Source organism: Solanum tuberosum, unplaced genomic scaffold (assembly GCF_000226075.1).
Source record: "Solanum tuberosum cultivar DM 1-3 516 R44 unplaced genomic scaffold, SolTub_3.0 scf00268, whole genome shotgun sequence".
Taxonomy (NCBI): domain Eukaryota; kingdom Viridiplantae; phylum Streptophyta; class Magnoliopsida; order Solanales; family Solanaceae; genus Solanum; species Solanum tuberosum.
The window spans coordinates 190,825-212,329 of NW_006239190.1; the positions used below are offsets into that span (position 1 = coordinate 190,825).

The following is a 21,505-nucleotide window of genomic DNA, read 5'->3' on the forward strand; positions in this document are numbered from 1 at the left end:
GTAGTGTAGAAACATAGAAAAATGTTGAAGAAATATCTAGATATTCTAGAGAAATTGTCTTGAAGAAATATCTAGATATATTAGAGAAATTGCTAGAATATAAGTTCACTAGAACTTTCTTGTAGATATTTTAGAGATGATATTTTGTAGAAAATCATAGAGTAGTCTAAACAAAACAAAAAAAAACAAATCCAATTAAAGAGTCTTCTTTCAATTACAAGATTCTTCTTTCCAAATTCTTCCTTTAACCTTCTAGCTTCCTCTTCTTTAATTGAATTTTTCGATCTTAGTTAACGATTTTGGGCTAGCAGAAGGTCTTATCCATTATATTTTTCTTGTGCTATTCTCTACAAAAATTACCGATTCCACATATTATAATTTATCCGCCCCTTCATATTGATAAAAAGACAATGGCCCCTATTATTATCAAATATTTACGGCTTGCTTACACAAAGTAGGTGCACATGTGTTTGTTTGCTGCAATACTCCCAGTCTCATATAGTCCCATCCATTGTTAATTATTTGATAGGCTATAATAAAGTCCCTTCCCATTTTCACCTTCTTCTACTCTCTGTCGTTTAAATAATTTTGACATATTTGTCGTCTTCCAATGGATCTTGCATCTTTTTATAATAAAAATAATAGTTCTTGATTCCTTTGACATGAAAGTTTGTCTCATCCTATTCCACTATGTTTTGGGAGATTAATAACTAATGCTAGCTAGCCCTTCTATTTTTACTATATTTGCACTTTTGGTCATGCAATACATATATATTTTATCATCAGAAGCGTATTTATGATTTTGAAATGATTGAAAGTATTGTTTTGAAAAAGTAGATTTAAGATATAAATTTAATTGGTTTTACAATTAAGTTCTTGTCACTAAAATATTAAAATTTTAAAATTATAGGTCCAAAATATTTTTTATCTATCCAATTTTAGAAAGGAAAATAAAACAAGATAGATAAAAGATTCAAATTTTTAACCTCACATAGAGAGGTGCATCCAATTATAATCACACGATATTATATGAACTTTGAATGTGGATTTACACATCTATATTTAAATATTTCTTAAAAAAATATAATACTTCTATATATGATTTTGAGAGAGGAGCATGAATACACGAAAACCCGATGATACTCTCCTGAATACGCCCCTGACTGTCATCCTAATATGCTTTGTTTTATTTTCCATTAGTCCATTAAATATAATTAGAATTTATATCTTTTTTCCTCATAATTTTATTTTGAATGTTGAGGTAATTAGGCTCTTTAGAATAATTTGACATATTTGTGGTCTTCCGATGGATCTTGCCTTCTTTTTTATAATTGTTCTTGATTCCTTTGACATGAAATTTTATCTTTTACTAATAACGGAAAAGGGTTAAGCTCATATATATCTTTTATTTATATTTGGGATCAAAACTATTCTTGTTGTCTCTGTTTTGAACCATAAATATCCTTAAAATGTTATATTTTGTCATATGTGCTGACATGGCAGTCCACCTACATAGTCCAACATGGCAAAAATCCCTTCCTCTCAATTATGTGTTGTTCTTCCTTGTTTATCTCTATCATAATTTTTTTAATTTTTTTTTTTTTATCAAAAATAGCTCTTTCATTGTTCTTGTTTGAGTTATTGTTCAGACTTTGAAATTCCAATTTCAAAGTGCGCTGAAGTTCGTTTGAGATAGTAGTTGTGTGTTGAATGATCGAGTTCATTGTTTGAGTTTTTTATGTCATCGAATTTGAGACCGAAAATTTAATTCTCAAGGTTGAAGATGTTGAAGAACTCTTGAAGGCATTCTTTTTGTGTTGAAACTCGAAAATAGCTACTCATTTGAAAGCTTGTTGGTGAGAAATTTCTAGATTTTGTTGGATTTTTGAAGTGCAAAAATTTGAAGAGATTTAATTGAATGTTACTAAAAATTGCTTGGATATTGCAATTGAAGCTAGAAATTAATATTTAACAACTGATTTCTTAGTTTGATTGTTGATATTTGAAGATTTGAGTTGAAATCTCAAAAAAATATAAAAAATATATGAAAGAGTTCTTAAAAGCTTGAAAATCTAAAAATCGATTTTGTGAAAGCATGACCCCAAAACCAACAATAAACTCGATCCTTCAACACGCAATCACAACCTCAAACAAACTTCAGCACACTTTGAAATTGGAGTTCTAAAGTCCGAACAACAACTCAAACAAGAACAATAGAAGAATTATATTTGATTTTCTTTTTGTGATAGGGATGAACAAGGAAGAACAACATTATTGAGAGGAAAGTATTTTTGCCATGTTGGACTGCCTGTGTGGACTGTCATGTCAGTTCTAATGGCAAATATAACGTTTTAAGGATATTTGTAGTCCAAAATATAGACGACAAGGGTAGTTTTGATCTCAAACATAATTAAAGGGTATATATGAGCTATTTCAAATAGTTCGAGGGTAATTTTGACCATTTTTCATACTAATAATAATAATCACTAACGCTAGCTAGTCCTTGTACTTTTAATATTTACACTTTTGGCCATATGAAACAAATATTGCTGTTGTCATTTTTGTTCTTTACCAAGCAATTATCGCCTCATTTATGTATCTTTTTGTTCAACTATACTCATCCCTCTGTTCATTTTTATTTTACACAGTTTCTTTTTCTAGAATTAAAATAATATGAATTTTAATTATATCCAAATTTTGACTGAAATTATTATAACAATTCCAAATTTTAGTCATGACCTATTAACCATGTACTATTTAATAATGTATTTTAAAAATATATAAGTGCTCACAGGACAACATAAATATTGTATCATCATAAATAGTAACTTGTCTAGCTAGGCACTTATATATCTTTAAAATACACTATTAAATAGTGTCGGAGGTAATAGGTCCTGCCCAAAGTTTGGATTGTTATAGCAATTTCAGTCAAAGTTCAGATTTATTTCAGAAATTTTTCCATATATATAATTAAAAAAGAGAGGGTAATTTGTAATACTTTTTATATAGTTTTTGAATATCTAAATTTTTATTTTAAAAATATTAAATAAATATAATTTAATTTAATTTAGTATTGAAAATTAGTTAAATTAGCTTTTTTAAAAATACAATATGATAACTAAAAAGAAACAAAGGGAGTAACATGCATATATTTGAATGAAAAAAATAATAAAGATTTCCGTTTAAACAAGCAAAATGAGAGGATATGGCATGAAAGTCTTTCTTTTATATTCTCCTTTCACCAGTTCAAACGGGTTGTTTGGCTTCTTAAGTATTTGAGTAATAACAGGCGTTTTTTAAAGTTAAAAAATTAGTTTTCCCCCTTCTCTCAAAAATTATTTTCCTAAAAAAAAAAAATACTTTCCAACATAAGTTTTAAAGTTTATCTAAATAGGCCAGTCTATGTTCATCTGATTTATATTTCCAAATATTATTTTCATATTTCTAAAAGTTGCCAGAATATGTGAACTTACAAAATTATCTTTACAAGACAACAACGCATGAGTTTATTTGGATTGACTTAAAAGTTGGTTAAATTTATTTTTTAAATTATTTTTAACTTTTCGAAACGTTTGACAAAGTTAAAAAATAACTTAAAATAAATTTGAAATGACTTAAACCAAAAGTAGTACTCCTACTTTTTATTTTATTTTTAACTTAAAAGTCACTTAATATTTATCTTTTTTATTTTTGACTTAAAAACTATTTTTTTTTCGACCTATCCAAACAAACTATTACACACGGGGGTACAAGAACAGGTCTTAATTCATGTCCAGCAACACTAAAATTAGAAGATTGTAATTCTTAAGGTTACATTTTCCCGTCAAAACAGATAAAACATCAAAAATTGTCAGCATTTTATTGTGCTTACTGATTGAGAATTTTTCAAGTTAATATCTCAAAAAGATCACTCAATTTTGAAAATTAATGTAGCAACGTTATTAAATTTTATGTTATATTTATAAAATAAGTATTTCTAAAAATGAATCGACGGTGTATTTCTTGACCACTATCAATGGAGAGAAATTAATCTGGAGAGAAGTTATTCTCTAGTAAAATCATTCAATTTAAATTTTTGTATCAATAAAATCTAAACTAATAAACAAAATGACTCAAAATTACTACTTTATGATAGATTAGTATAAAATGCAAGATAAAGATAAATTTATATATGTTGCTGTTTATTTTTATAAATTATCAATAAAATATTATCTCAAAATCGATTTAATTAACGTCCGACATTTATATAATAATATATGCTACTTGGACTCATGGAATCTCGACTTCATCTTTCACTTGTTGGAGTTCAGGAATAGCAATAAACTGCCCAACACATCATTCAGAAACTCCGAGGCGGACTCATATCTCAGGGGTTGCATGTGTACTCGTGAACTTCGAAAAAAATCATATGTATATATGTACATCTATTTTGAGAAATTGATAGAAATTAGAATATAGTTAATTGTGTACCCATGAAAAACATAAGATTGACATTGTGTTATTGGTATAAACTAGTGAAATCACCCTTGAGACCACGGATCAAATTCAGCTAAAGCCCTTTTTTTCATTATTTTTATTTTAAGTTTAGCTTAAAGCTCATTATTTTTATTTTAAGTTTAGATTAGAGCTCATATTTGAGCTAAGGTAATATTAATATACCTGAAGTCTTCAAATTCTGGATTCGCCTCGGTAGAAATTGGTCAACACATTAGTCATCCATGCCGTTGTGAATGATACCCACATTCATCCTTTGGTGGAAGAATTAACCAACCCAAATCTTAAACTAAACACTGTTTTCTAAAGCAAGTCATAAAATAAAATAATAGGAAAACAATTTTAAAGCAATTAAAAAGATTGAGTCTCCACAAACTCAATTAATAGTCAAAATATTTATGGAAATTAATCCCTAAAAACTGAAAGTCATTGCACCAAAACTCTAAATACTCAAGAATGAGGTTGCAACCAAACATAAATCTAATAGTTTAAAGTGTTTATGTCCGAAAAGAAGGACAAAAAAAGATAGAATAACCCACTGCAGCCTGAAAGAGTAGCTCACCCTTTGATTCGATTGGTCACGCTTCCTTCAACTAATGTCTCGTATCAGCCGCTTGAATATGCTATGTACTCAACAAGAAAAGAGCAAATTCAATATCAATACACAACCACAATGCACACATGGCCAGCTCCAAACTATGAATGTAAACAAACAAATACGATACAGTAAACACAAGCCAACACATATAACAACAATCACAACCCATAGACTCCAAGTGAAAATATCATGAATCAAGCAACACCTGAAACATATCCCACATGATCACCATTACACATATTCGATCCTTTTACGGAATCTACACACAAATTGTTAGTATACCGACGCGATATCCGAACTAACCAATGTTAGTATTTATATCAGGTGTAGTATCTGAGCCAACCGTTAGTATTTTTGTACTGACATGGCACCAGAGCCAACCAACAATCACAAACAACCTACAGAATCACAATCACAATAAACAATAACATTTGAAACCTAAATAAACAGGTTCATTGCATGAGATTATCGACATGATGTCATTTCATATCCTTCCCTATGTTTTCCCCAACATGCATTGCACTAGTGATATTATAAACTAGTAGACATGCATATATACATAATTTGAAAAACACAAAACCCAGCACCTACATCGAACCAAAAAGCCTCTTGAAAACTCTAAAGGATCCGAACTTTTCCCTTGTTATTGCTTTGACTTGTTCTTGGTCTAAACTAATAAATGTTTATAACAATCAATCAAAAATGGCCTAAATAGGAGAGTAATGAACTTACCTTTACGGAAGAATTTGGTGAAAAATTGATAGAGTAGAAACTGCCCTAATTTGTCCCTCTCAAACCCAAGAACAATATAATGTTGCAAAAAATAGGAGGTTTTGAATCTTTCTGCATAAATTCTCGACTTACCCTGTTATAGCGGTCTGACCCGCTATAGCGGTTGTCATCCCGCTATAACGCTTGTACGTGCCCACTATGCCAGCCTATCATCCGCTATAAAGGATTGCACGAACTTTAGAGACTCAGAAACCCTGAAAAGTCTCTTTTTCCCAACATACATTAGACCTCTAACGTTCCAAACTATCCCTTTCACACCAAGTTTGATTCTGGAAGTTCTTACGCACCCAAATTTCATTCGGTAAAGCACTACAGATTCTTTAATATCTTGACTACTAGAAAATACAAATCACCCACCTTTTCTAGATGGCCATAAACCTCACCTTGCTTAGATTCCGTTTAAGACTAGACTAATCTAGAATTTTCAAGCTACCATCCATACAATTTTGTGCCCCAATTTGACCTACTCATAACAATTGGAACAAGTCGTTACAATACATACCAATTTACCCATGCTCGTCCCCGAGTGATCGAACTAGAAAAAATGGGCTAAGTTAGAGAAGAGGGTAGTACACAAATCCTCGAATAAGTGAGGGTACTTGTATCGCATGTCTCTCTTGGTTCCCCAAGTAGCCTCTTCAATCGGGCGATGTTTCCACTAAACCTTTACCGATTTGATCTCCTTTTTCCTCAACTTTTAAACGTCCCAATCAAGAATCACCACCAATTCCTCTTTATATTGTATTCATTGTTTAATACTATTGAGTCCAACTTGATTATATAATCCACATCTTTATGGTGCCTCTTTAACATAGACACATGAAAAATTAGTTGGACCCCGGACAAGTTGGGTAACAGTTCTAACAAGTAAGCCACTGGCCCCACACCATCAAGAATCTTAAACAGATCAATATAGCGAGGGCTAAACTTACTCTTCTTACCAAACCTCATCACTCTATTCATTGGTGACACCTTGAACAACACTTGTTGATCCCCAACATGAAAGGTTATATCTCTTAGATTGCGATCCGCATACTCCTTCTACCTACTGTGGGCTGTCAATAACTTAGCTTGAATATTCCTTACCATTTTCGGGGCTTCCTTAACCAAATAAACATCCAAGGGTTTTACATCAAGCCTCAAAGCACCCCATGGGCAATTTGCATCCCTCCCATAGAGTGTCTCAAATGGTGTCATATCATGTTGGAGTGATAAGTGTTATTGTAAGAGATGATCCCAATGGTCCCAATAGTCAATCACACACGCTTTCAACATGTCTTTCAATACTTGAATTGTCTACTCCGACTGATTGTCTAACATCTTATGCAACTTACCCCAAAATTAAGAAGTAAACTGAATGTCACGGTCTGAGATGACAGAAAGGAGCACTCTGGCAACCTTACTATTTCCTTGACATAAATCTTGCGGCCAAATGTTGAGAGTTATATATATACACGTGTTCTTTTTGACCAAACAAAGATACGCGTTTATTTTTAAAATATTTATTAAATAAATTATTTTCTAATAATACGAATTAATATGAAGAAATAAATATAAGGGGGGGGGGGATTTATCAAATCATAATTAGTTTATAATATTTATTTTATATAGATTTAAAGAATGATTATAAAAGTATCAAAATAGGGGAGGTAAGTGTAATATCGTAAATCACAGAGAAGGTGAGTGTAATAACGTAAACCGCAAAAAAGTGAATATTATAGAGCAAAACCTCGAAGAACCGGAAGGTGAGTGTAATATCGTAAGCCACAAAAAAAGTGAATATTATAGAGCAAAATCTCAAAGAAGATCCTTGAAATCATCCTTATAAAATAATATATTTATCAATATTCATACTTTTATGGCTAGATCTAGCAGAAGGATTTTCTAGAAGAAAAATATTGTATTATAGCTTGAATTATTTCCCTAAAAATTGACACTTTTTTTTTTTAATTGTGGAGCAAAATTTTCTTGCTCTATAAACTAAGAGATTCCCTTACCTAAATGGTAGCAATATATTAGAATATCTATAAGTCTTCCCATCACTTCTTTCTTTTGTTGTTATTCATAACAAAAAAATTACCTAAATACACAATTTATCTTATCATATTCTCTAAAATTTCTTATCATTTAAAAAAATGACAAAAATTCCTACTCTCTCCTATTCTCGAATACATCACTTTACGCGATGTGTCGATCGACTACATAACTCAGATATAGCACTTTACTTGATGTATCGATTGGATACATCACTTTACGCGATGTGTCGATCGACTACATAACTCAGATATAGCACTTTACTTGATGTATCGATTGGATACATCACTTTACGCGAGGTGTCGATCGACTACATAACTCAGATATAGCACTTTACTTGATGTATCGATTGGATACATCACTTTACGCTATGTATCGATCGGATACATCACTTTACGCTATGTATCGATCGGATACATCACTTTACGCTATGTATCGATCGGATACATCACTTTACGCTATGTATCGATCGGATACATCACTTTACGCTATGTATCGATCGGATACATCACTTTACGCTATGTATCGATCGGATACATCACTTTACGCGAGGTGTCGATCGACTACATAACTCAGATATAGCACTTTACTTGATGTATCGATTGGATACATCACTTTACGCTATGTATCGATCGGATACATCACTTTACGCGATGTGTCGATCGACTACATAACTCAGATATAGCACTTTACTTGATGTATCGATTGGATACATCACTTTACGCTATGTATCGATCGGATACATCACTTTACGTATGTATCAATCGGATACATCACTTTACTCATGTATCAATCGGATATATCACTTTGCACGATGTATCGGGACGTTGAGTGATATATCAGAAGCCGAGACGCAATGTATCGAAATATTGACAGATGTATCTGAAACGGGACACGATGTATCAAGACATTTAGGGATGTACTCAGATTCCATCAAGTTAAAGAGATTTTTATAATTTGAAAAAGACTAGGGATATGATGTAATTAACTCTTAAGTAATTTTATTTCATATTTTAAAACTTAAAAAATATATATAAAAATTATAAGTCTAAGTTTGAATTTATAAACTTTAAATATCGACCATTTGTTATGTCTGCGATTGGATATATGATATATAACAGAAATTGTCTCTATCGACTTTTTTTGTATAAGAGAATAAAGAAGATAAGAAGAAGAAAGGGTAGGAAATAGGAATGGCCCAAAACATAAAAATGGTTCCATCATCTTTAATTTAGTTGACTGTACATTTCCACTTTTTGTTCTGTGTCTACATGCATGCACTTATTTCTCCACTCTACAAAGGCGCGTCGACATTATTATTTTCCTCTTTCGTTACGAATTTACACACAAATTGCTTTTTCTTAAGTGGAAACACACATCATATATACTCAAACAACGGACCAAAATTTACATTCAAATTCCCTCTTAATTTAGAGCTGAGTACTAAAGCCAGTTGTTTGGACATGTGATTACATCTAGTGATTTTTGAAATTTGGTGATAAAATCAACATTCAGACAAGAGCGGAGCTATATATAGCCATTCCAGGTATTCAGTTGGACACCTTGATAAAAAAAAAAGTATGTTATATATATATGTCAAATTCTGTATTTATAGGATAAATATTTAAAGTTGGACATTCTTAACAAACGTTATGTCTTTGGCACAGTAATAATTGGTGTTCATTTGAACTAAGAAGTTTTGGGTTCACACACCTCAAATAGCACAATGTTTTTTTATTTTATTTTAATAGTCACACACCATTATTTTTGGACATCTTTAATAACATTTCTGGCTTGCCACTGCATTCGGACATAATGAGATGAAATCATAAATTCTCTAAAAAGTTTGATATGTGAATTTTATATTATGATTTTACATTTTCTAAATATAGAAATTGTCCCACAAGTTTATATTAAAAAACTCTACCTTTTTATATTTACGTAATTTATTGCGAGAATATCAAAGGAGTGACAAAATATTCACAAAATACAAACATGATAATATATTATACTAAAGATACTGACCATGCTCAATTTTTTTAAAGAGTATTACACTACAACTCATTTTCAATTTTACTTCTTTATTGAACTAAAATTCGATCAATAAATGTTGTATTTTTTTAAGAATAACTTTGTGTTAGTGTATTATATTTTTGTTCCTTTTGCTTTTTTGGTAAGATTATATAAAGAATTGAGATAATTTTGATAGTTTTCACAACTTACGATAACTTAAAAATCTAAATTATATGTCCAAACAAAACTTTAACTCCATATCATGCTTTCATCTCACATCGCTAAATGGGTTCAAATTTCAAAATCAAAAATATAATTTAAAAATTCAAATTATATGTTTAAACAAAAATTCAACTTTATCTGATCATATAATTTTATATTATAATTTGAGACTCGAGTTTCAAGACCAAAAACAGATTGAAACCCTTTTATTTGTTGAGAATTCTTTTGTTTGGCAATTGACTAACGGTCTCAATTTCCGTTTCAACGAGCTAGACAGTACGAACCACAAAAATAAAATAACTGATCAATGATGTAATCAAACTGTCGGCATTAAAAAATTTCTTATCCTATGCCACCAAAAAATAAAATAAAAATAGTTTTTCTATCAACTTTAGTTTTGGAGGATTTGATTGATATGCATTTTGATTTCATACGTTTTTTAGTTCTGCATTAAAAATAATATATATCAAACACAAGTGATTAAGACATTTATTAAGAGAAAACTTAATAAATACTCCCTCTGTCCCAATTTATGTGACACATTTCGGATTTCGAGATTCAAACAAATCTATTTTTGACCGTAATTTTTCATATATCTTTTAATTATTTTGAATTATCAATTATTGAGACTTATAGTACTACTTTTTATGTAGTTTACAAATATATAAATTTCATTTTAAAAAAATTGAAGATTCCATGAGCAAATTCTCGGTCAAACTTAAACTGTTTGACTCTCGAAAAACGAAATGTGTCACATAAATTGGGACAGAGGGAGTAGCAATCATAATAGATATAATAGGGCTCTATACGTATAGTTTCGATAATTGTGCTCCATAACTATAGTTTCGTTTGCTATGGAGACTGCGATTTGTATATTACTGCCTGTTTTTATATTTCGCTTGCGAATATACAAATAAGGTAAGTATATACAAATTCTATATTTACACATTTATGAATTTTTCAAAACTTCGTTTGTATATTTCGTTGTCTAATATACAAACATTGTAATTTATTATGAATTTTTCATAAATCGTATATAAATATCTTGAATAAGCATATACAAAAATTTCAATTTATACCATCAAAAATCGAATTATAATAATTCTGAATTTATATAAATTAAAGAAATTATACAAATAGTGCGAATAATAAAATACCTAATATAGAATAAATGTTTGTTATTCAGTGTAACGCAAAAGTGTTGCTCAAAAGATGTCCACTGTATATTTAACAGCATAATTAATAATTATTAATTTCTCTATCAGGGGTTTTAATTTATTACTTTAATCATTCTAGTATAATTGGTGCCATTAGTCACATGAGGTGTCAAAGTCAGTTGATCTCATGGTTGAGATTCGATCTTTTCATTTTGATAATGGAAAATCTTTGGTAAAAAGCAATTTATTCTTTTTGTGATTTTATCTTGCGCAAATTCAAATCAATTAAATACTATATTTTGAATATCTACTTTTTCTTTTTAATCGACTCAAGAAAAATATATATTTTCATATTTAATAGTAACAGTTAAGTTTTTAAATGTTTATTTATATTTAATTAAATGATTTATAATCACATAATTTATTAGTGATTTTTTTTGTTTCTGCTGGAATTTGAACTTGAGACCTCATGGCTCTCGACCATTATATTAACCTTTAGGTCAGACCCTTGGGTTCTATGACCTATATTAAACCATAAATTCATCTGTTTTTTTTAAATCTTCGTATCAAGTCAAACGACATCACATAAATTAATACGGGGAGTACTTAAACTCATCAATTAAGTGCAATCATGTTTAAGCATCATCGCTTAACTATTAAATAAGCGGAGTCACACTAAAAGACGCTAAATATGACACTCCCGTACGTCGTGCCAAATGCAAACCCTATTTGTTGCACTATAATAATAATTATAATAATAATAATAATAATAATAATTATTATTATTATATATTATGAAGCATATAATTCATCTGTCCAATTTAAATTTTTTACTTTTCTTTTTAATTTATTAAAAAAAAGTGTTTCATCTCATATTTAGATTTTACAATAGTAAGTTTAAAATTAAAAAGATCTAAAAGACGATCATACCTTTTTAATTAAAGATGATATAATTCAAAATTTTCTCTTTATTCCTTAGACTTCGTATTTAATCAATAAAGACATTTAGATTGGATCGGGCATATATAATATAATATTAGTATAATACTCTCTTCGTCTCAATTTATGTGATATCTTTCAAATTTTGAGCTTTAAATAAATTTATCTTTGATTATAATTTTTTCATATATCTTTTAAATTGACAATCATTCTAACTTATACTACTTTTTACGTAATTTTTAAATATATAAATTTTGTTTCAAGAAAATATAAAGACACCTTGCCCAAATTTATAATCAAAATTAGACAATTTTACTCTCGAGAAGTCAAAAATGTCATATATAAATTGAAACATATAGAATAATAAGAATGAAAAATAATCCAAATAAAGTGACAAAAAGGCAGTCAAAATCTCACAGCACATTTAATATTTTTATATATATATACATAAGTCTCCCACAATACATTAGTGCAATCCGATTAATTATCAAAAACACACTTGTTGGTATCCAAATTAGAAAGCTTCAACAAAAGCCAAAAATGAAGAACACAACACCTTTTCTAATAATCTCCCTTCTTATTCTTCTTCTTGTTGTTTTTCCTATGAGATTCTCTTCATTGGTGTTCATTCTAATTATTTTTGGTATTAATGGGGTATTTTACATGTTGTATAATACTCTATGGTTAAAGTCATCTGAGAGACTTAGATGGAAACTTAAGAAACAAGGCATATATGGTCCAAAACCATCATTTTTATATGGAAATGTTGCTGAAATGCAAAAGATTCAAGCTGCATCTCCCAACAATAATAATGTCTATGCTGAATGTGTAGCACATGATTATACTTCTTCACTCTTTCCCTACTTTGAACAATGGCGAAAAATATACGGTAACATTATATCTATCATCTTCCTTCTCATATTCTTATATCTGTGTTCTCTTGATGACTCGAACTCACAACATAAAGCTTGGAAGTAAGGGTGCTTACCATCTCATATATATTATTTTCATTCTTCTTGTTGTCTTGTTCTACTAATAAAAATGAAAAAAAATAAATAGAAGAGATTAATTATTGCAATATTTGCTAGAATATAATGATTTAATGAAAGAAAGAAAGTAAGTGTTTATTTGATCTGTACTTCGAAATTTCCAGGTTGTCACCAAAAATCATGTCGTTAATAGAAAGGAAAAAGAATTCTAAATTTTGTCCATTTTCTATTTTTGGTTTTAAAAGAATTCTTTAATATATATATATATACTATCAATAAGCTAAGGTAGCTAGCTAGGTAGTAATATTAGAGATATTTATGTATGTTTAGTTAAAATAGTTTTTAGTTTATTTTGTCTCTATAATATGTGAAGCAAATAAATAAATTATGGTGATATAGTCTTGAATTAGAGTCTTTTTTTAAATGAAAAAAATTTATGTTAGAAATCATTGTTCTTATAAATGTATTCTGGTGCATAAATATGAATATAATCGTACTTTAATATAAAATACCTTATCTAGTAGGAATCTGAAAAGAAAAAAGAGAGATATGCGCTGGCATTTGTGTTACTACTTCTACTAGTAGTTTGAATAATTATTAGACTCTGAGTAATGTGCTATAAAGTAGTACTACTTCCATATTCAAAAAAAGAAAAATAATTTAATAAGAAAGGAAAAAGAATAGAAAAAAAAGTGAAGTAGGAAAGAGAGTATAAAATAAAATCCAAAGCTTTAAGAGATATTGATTTCTTCATATTTCACCAAGATTTGTCTTGTTGCTATTATTAAAATTTGGCCCTCTTGCCCAACAAAACTAAAATAAAATAAAATATAGTATATGGTTTGTCATGATATACTTTTTTGGCTTGTTTTCTCGATTTTTCTAAGATGCTCATATCATATTTATTTATTTACGTAAGTTGATGACAATTAGTCATTTCAATTCATTAGTAACTTTACCTCCTGGAAAAATAAGAGGTCATGTCACTTCTATATATTTTGAGATGATATATGATTTAATATGCAGAACAACAATTATATATGACATGGAGATGATTCTTAATTAAATGATAATTGTCCCTAATATTAAATACTTAAAAACTTTTAAATAATTATGGATCCTTAAAAGTACTTAGTCACGTGATACCCTTAATCACGGACAGATCTAGTTAGATTTGATTATTTGAATAACAATTTCAAGATAAATTTTTTATTTATATTAAAATAGTAGAATTCGTTATTTTATATACAAGTGACATATCTAGTCTTTCTCATCTCTCATAATAAGATTTCCAGAAATGTTTTTCTTTTATAATTTTCTATTTTTAGTTGGATAAAAAATTTGGAAAATATTTTTGGTAGGATAATAAGTTCTTTAAAAATGAGAAAAATGACTTTTCAAATAAAAGTAGAAAAAAATGAGTTTTCTAAATGACGTTTTAGGTTTATTGTATCCTCCCACCCACTTGACACCCCAACCTCTACGTCTTGACTATCCCACCTTGAACCGACACCCTGTCACGGTGTCACCCCTATAGGTTTTTGATAGATTAATGCTTTTAAGATAATATTTATTTTAATAAACACTAGAAAATAAGAAAGGAACTAACTTATTTTTCAAAAAAAAAACATTTTCGATGAAAAATATTCTCCTCCATACCAAACACGTGTCGAATTTGACTTTGATGATAGTCATTTTTGTAGCGTTATTGGACAATAATTTCTGAGATTTAATAAATTGTAGTTGAAGTAGGATAAAATTACCATCAAATTGATAAGTTATAGTTTCCGAATAAACTAGATATATTCCGTGTGTGGTTTGTGAGAAGGAAAATCTTTGCTGAAAATCCAATAATTTTCTTACTTATTTTTTAACTTTTGGTAATTGATAATTAAACGAAAAATATTAGAGTAGTAATTTACAATGTTCTTTATATAATTTAGATAAAGTAATAAAGTTATGAGATGGGTCAGGAGTTGAGAGTGGGAACGATATGCGTGAATGGAAAGATACAATCACTTAAATGGATACCAATAAGTCCTCTGAGTATGAATTTACTTTAGGAAGCATTTTACGTCTCAACATGATTTTCCGTTGCGAATCTGGAAAAAATAATCACTCAAACGAATGATGAGTGAATATTTTTTCAAAATTGATTAAAACTTGCATTGCATCCTTATCTAAATTTCACCCATTTTTCAAGTAGTGTACTAATAATAGAGGGCTGAAATACAGCAGGATGATTTGACAAGTTAATAATCCTAGAGACAAGTTATCCCCATTGCACTTACAATGAGTCTTTTGTTCCATAAAATCATACAAGTATTCCTAGTAGATATTTTTCGTTTGTTGTCCCAAAAGAGTTACAATGGTGCATATATGGTGTAATTGTATATATGTATAAATATGTATAGGTATGTATCTTATATGTATAGTATATATAGAGGCGAACCCAGAATTTGAAGAATTCGGGTGTACCACATATGATCTTTAAGCTAAATTTAAAATAAAAATAATGAAAGTTAGTGCTCTAGCAAGATTCAAACCCTAATCTCGTGGGTGATTCCCTTACCTTGTACCAACAACACAAGAACACTCATATGCTCTTTATGGGTGCACCGTTAATCAGAAAAATAATTTTAACTTATGGTGAAGTGTGTAAATGTGAGGTCCTTTCCTTGTTTGGTGTTATACCGTTAAATCATTTTCCTTTAAGAGGGACATGAATAGACTAGATGAAGGTGGGTCACAGTTAGACACATGTAACTGAGTTAAGTACAATATAGGAGTTGGAGATGCAGGGAACACTTGGTCACTAACCATGTGATCCCATGCTCTACCTTTTGACTTTTAAACTCCATCAACTTCTCATTTTAGCTTTATTAGCGCGGGGTTGTTTGGTTGAAAATAAGTTATTTTGAGATAAGTTATTTATGTTATTTTGCTATGTATATGAAATAACTTATCTGATCACTAAGATATAAATGATGAGATAAATAATTTCATGACTACCTAATACCTTCACGCTCCAATCAAACACATAATAAAATAATTCTATATTTTATTTCGAAATTATTATACCTCACACAAAAATGATTCTTGGAATTTCAATATTGCAACTCTAATTAATCTATAATTACACAAGTTTCACACTATTAGAAAAAATAATAAATGTATTAGCATTGTATATTAGTAATACCTTATTTGGTACACTTTATTAAGCTATATATTAGTTATACACTCTATTGTGTATTAAGATGTGCATTATTAATACCATGGATTTCTAGGTGTTAGTAATGCAAGGGGATTTAATGCATGCATTTGCATGGTTAAAGATCCAATTACCTCTCAAAGCATTTTTTATATCTTTTTAATCATAATTGTGGAGGATATCTTTGTAAATATATATTCTTATGCAGTGTATGCTATTTTTAATGCACTAAATCAGACAATGCATAAGAAATAATCTATGTAAAATTATTGTGTTATTATTGTGGCTCTGTCTATCAGAGGCATATTCAGGATTTTGAGTGAATGAATATAACATTACGAAAAAGTGCATCTAAGATATAAATTTGATCGATTTGATCTTTTAAGTTCTTATTATTGAACTCGTGAACCTTTTATAGCTTGATGTTTTGGTGGTTTAATTGCAGGTCCTGTATTTACATATTCAACTGGAAACAAACAACATTTGTATGTGAACCAACCAGAGCTAGTGAAGGAAATGAACCAAAGTATTAGCCTGGATTTAGGAAAACCTTCTTATGTCACTAAGAGACTTGCCCCTATGCTTGGAAATGGTATTTTGAGGTCTAATGGCCATATTTGGGCCATGCAAAGGAAAATCGTAGCACCTGAATTCTTCATGGACAAGGTCAAGGTAATTGATCAAAAATTAAATAATAACAAAAAATCTTACACTCATATACTATAGTCAATGATTGAATATATTAATTACACTATACAAATCACTGAAATTAGCTATGAACTTCGTCTCTAATCTGTAGCTAAATCACTCGTATTAATAGAATAAGCAACAATTTTTGTTGTTTAGCTACGTCCTTGGAAATAGCCTTCGGCAGATATGCAAGCTAAGGTTGCGTACAATAGGTGCTTGTGGTTGTGTCCTTCCCTGGAACATGGGCATAGTGGGAGCTTTAGTGCACCAGACTACAACGCTACAAAATATGTCCATTTCTAAATTTTACTTTTTTTAAGTAGTTATGAATCTTGAAGATGAATTTGTAGGGAATGGTGAGCCTGATGTTGCAGTCAGCAGCGTTATTAACCATGAAATGGGATGAAAGGATTGAAGCTGAAGGGGGCAAAATGGCAGAAATTAGTGTGGGAGAGGATCTGAGAAGCCTCTCAGCAGATGTGATCTCAAGGGCTTGCTTTGGGAGCTCTTATTTCAAAGGCAAAAACATTTTTTCAAAGCTTCGAACTCTTCAAAAAGTCATATCAAACACAAGCATTCTTTTTGGTTCTCCTGCATTAGGGTATGTTGTGGCAAAGATATTCAATCGAATCTAATAGCTTTGTCTCCAACTTGTTTCCCATTATTGACATAAGGACTATGTATTAGGTTTCTTCCGAGTAGACAGCAAAAGGAGATTGAGATCTTAGAGAAGGAGATAGAGTCGTTGATATGGGAAGCAGTGAAAGAAAGAGAAAGGGATCAATGCTTAGAAACACATTCAAATGAGAAAGACTTACTGCATTCGATACTCGAGGGAGCTATCAATGATGGCAACGTAGGTGAGAATTCGTCAAGGAAATTCATAGTTGACAATTGCAAGAACATATACTTTGCAGGTCATGAGTCCACTGCTGTTGCTGCATCATGGTGCCTCATGCTTCTTGCTCTACATCCAGAATGGCAATCTCGTATCCGTGAGGAAATGGCTCAGATTTGCCCTGATGGTGTCCTAGATGCAGAGTCTGTCTCCAAGATGAAAATGGTAACTCATATATCACATTAATCTTATAACTATTCCGTCTCAATATACAATTTGTATCTAACAATTATAGTCTTGACATAAAGGTGACAATGGTCATTCAAGAAGTGATGCGTTTATATCCACCAGCAGCATTTGTGTCAAGAGAGGCATTAGAAGACACACAAATTGGTCACATTGTTGTGCCAAAAGGTGTATGCTTGTGGACCTTGATCCCGACTCTTCATCGTGACCCTGAGATATGGGGACGAGATGCCAATGAATTCAAGCCAGAGAGGTTTGAAAATGGAGTTTCGGGTGCTTGTAAATTGCCACAAGTTTATATCCCATTCGGACTAGGTCCTCGTCTCTGCCTAGGCAGGAATTTCGCGATGGTGCAGCTCAAGGTTGTTATTTCACTCATTATTTCAAAGTTTCGTTTCTCTCTATCTCCCAAATACAAACACTCGCCGGCTTATAGGATGATTGTAGAGCCAGGCCAAGGAGTACACATTCTTGTTGAGAGATTGAAGCAATGTTGACACAATAGATATGATATGCTTCAACATTAGTAAACTCTACCTCTTACTTTGTTCTGTTCTTTTCAGCTTGTGTTGTAAGTGCAAATGTCAATACATAAATATGTTTACTTAGATGTGTAATACTAGTAGAGACTAGTGCATCAAGTCTCATTACTGTCTTTGTTTTAGGATTTTAGCCCATCCTTTACTAGTTATATTTCCCCCTTTTGCTAACATAAATATGGGGTTATTTGCACTTTTATGCCTATGTAAGTATTTTTTGTTGGTGATCTGCTAAGGTAAATAACTTTTTAGCGAAACATAAGTTTATATTTTTGCATTATAATATTTCTTAAGTTATGTTCTGCACTCTTAAAGAGCTTATATCCCACTAGACATGAGTTCGACTTCTAAATGTAAAAAATTAAAGATCAATCCATTTGAAGGGCAAACCGTGCAATTAACGCTACAAATGGTCTCTGAATGGGATATTTGTCTAGTGGCATTCAGAGGCGTATTCAAGATTTATAGATAATGGGTGCACTATTACAAAAAAGGTGGATCTAATACATAAATTTGATCGGTTAGATTCTTTTTACTGAAAACCATTAAAATTTTAAAATCATAGGTCCAAATTTAACTTTTATTTATCCAAACCAGTTACTAGGGGTGTACAAAACCGAACCGAGAACCGAACCAAACCGCAAACCGAGTCAACCCGGAAAAAAAACCCGACTAGTGGTTTGGTTTGACTTGGTTTGGTTTTGAAAAAAAAAAACCGACTATATTTGGGTTGGTTTGGTTTTAACTAAAAAAAACCAACCCGAGACCAAACCAACCCGAATTTATATATATAATTTTAAAATTTTATTTTATACATAAAAATATTTACTTTGATATAATTTTTAAATATTTCTTATACTTTTCCATAGTTTTTAATATTTAATATATTATTTCAAGTTTGAAACTTAGAATTATGAATGGGCCAATAAAGATTATAGTCCACATATGTTGGTAATTATAATAAAGCTTAAATCAAAATCAAATTAATACTAATGCAAAAAGAAAATCAATTCAACACTAAGAATGACAATAATATTGAATATTTGTTCTTTAGTTTTAGGGATAAGGGTCTGAAAAATACTCCAACTTTGGTCGGATTTGTTGTTGCGATACTAAACTTTCATAAGGACCTATTACCTCCCTAGACTATTTAATACCGTATTTTAAACATATATATTTGCCCACGTGGACATAAAAAATAATGCAAAATTATAAATAGTAATGTGTCCACGTAGGCACATATTAACCTTTAAAATACACTATTAAATAGTTCAGGGGGTAAAAAATACGGTATTAAATAGTCTAGGGAGGAAAAATCGTTTTGAAAACAGGGCATCGTTTTTATTAAAAAATAATTTTGTTAACAAAAAATCGCTGAAAAGGCAGCCTAATTCGACACCGATTACATTTTGTGCTTTATTTTGATGAATTCTACGTCGAGTCCAAAATTTTGGGTGGAATCAGGCTGCCTGTCAGCGATTTTAAACAAAAATTGTTTTTTCATAAAACTTTAAAAAAATAATTAAGAAAAGATTTTAAAAAAGAAAAAAAAATTTTTTAAGGAAAACGCTGCCAAGGCAGCGATTTTCCAAAAAAAGCTGCCAAATTTTCTTTCTAGGAAAACGCTGCCATAGCAGCGATATTTAACGGAGGAAAAAAATTGGACATAAATCGCTGCTAGGGCAGCGATTTTTACTTTTTATTTTTAACAGAGCCAAACGGCGTTAATATGTGTCAGAGGGAAATCGCTCCCGGTGGAGCGATTTTGCCCTTTTGGTTTAAAAAAAATATGATGTACACTTTTGGAATTTTTGGCAATTTTTTTTGCCCTTTTGGCTCCGGACTCGATAAAAGATTCAAATTTCTAACCTCACCTAGAGAGGTGCACCTAATCATCATCGTACTACATTAAATGATACTTCGAGTTTGGGTTCATGCATTTATATTTAAATATTTTTAAAAAATATAACACTACTATATATGATTTCGGGAGGGGACCATGGGTTCACGTGAACCCGGTGACCCCCTCCTGTATACGCCCCTGGTGGCATCATAGATTATTCTGAGTTAATATTTTAAAAGGTTACTGAACTATGAGAATGTATCTAATAAAGTCATCGAACTTTATTTTGTATTAATAAAATCACTCAACTTAATACTTTTATCATTCAAAATCACTTGACAAAATTTAACCCTAAGCAACGATTTACTTGAGTTCCGCACCCCTCATAATGAGTGTATCCGGCTTGAGCACCGTTGAGCTATCCACGTGTTGTCGTATGATACGTTCAGACATCAATTAGAATTTTTACCCAGGTTCAATTGTTTCAATTTTTTTATATTTAAAAGTGCTATACCAAATTAATTCGACATGATTTGATTTTTGTGAGTTCGTTTTTGGTAAAAATGCAGTACGAAAAGTTGGTAATCAGAGGGTGTGTTTGGTAGGAAGGAAAATGTTTTCTAATTTTTTCATGTTTGGTTGGATTAAATATTTTCCAAATCAACTCATTTTCCTCAAATTTAAGGAAAATGACTTTTCCTTCAAAACTTAACGAAAATATTTTCCAAAACTCTCTTCCAATTTCAAATTACAATTAATTTTTTGTTGGAAAAATCAATTTATTTTGTCCTTACCCTCAAACCACCCCCACCCCAAAAAAAAATTAAAGCTTGTTTTTAAATTCAATTGTTTTGCCCCACCCCCTCCCAAAAAAATATTAAAAATTATTTTTAAAAGATA

General features: G+C 30.4%; 1 protein-coding gene across 1 annotated transcript; it reads left to right on the top strand.

Annotated features, from left to right (window-relative positions):
• Positions 1-12,744: 12,744 nt before the first annotated feature.
• Positions 12,745-18,967, top strand: LOC102590239 (cytochrome P450 714A1-like). The gene is made up of 5 exons (XM_006358101.2): positions 12,745-13,138; positions 16,895-17,121; positions 17,490-17,740; positions 17,827-18,202; positions 18,286-18,967. Exons 1-5 carry the CDS (start codon positions 12,790-12,792, stop codon positions 18,718-18,720), a joined length of 1,638 nt encoding a protein of 545 aa, XP_006358163.1. The 5' UTR covers positions 12,745-12,789; the 3' UTR covers positions 18,721-18,967.
• The last annotated feature ends 2,538 nt before the right edge of the window (positions 18,968-21,505 follow it).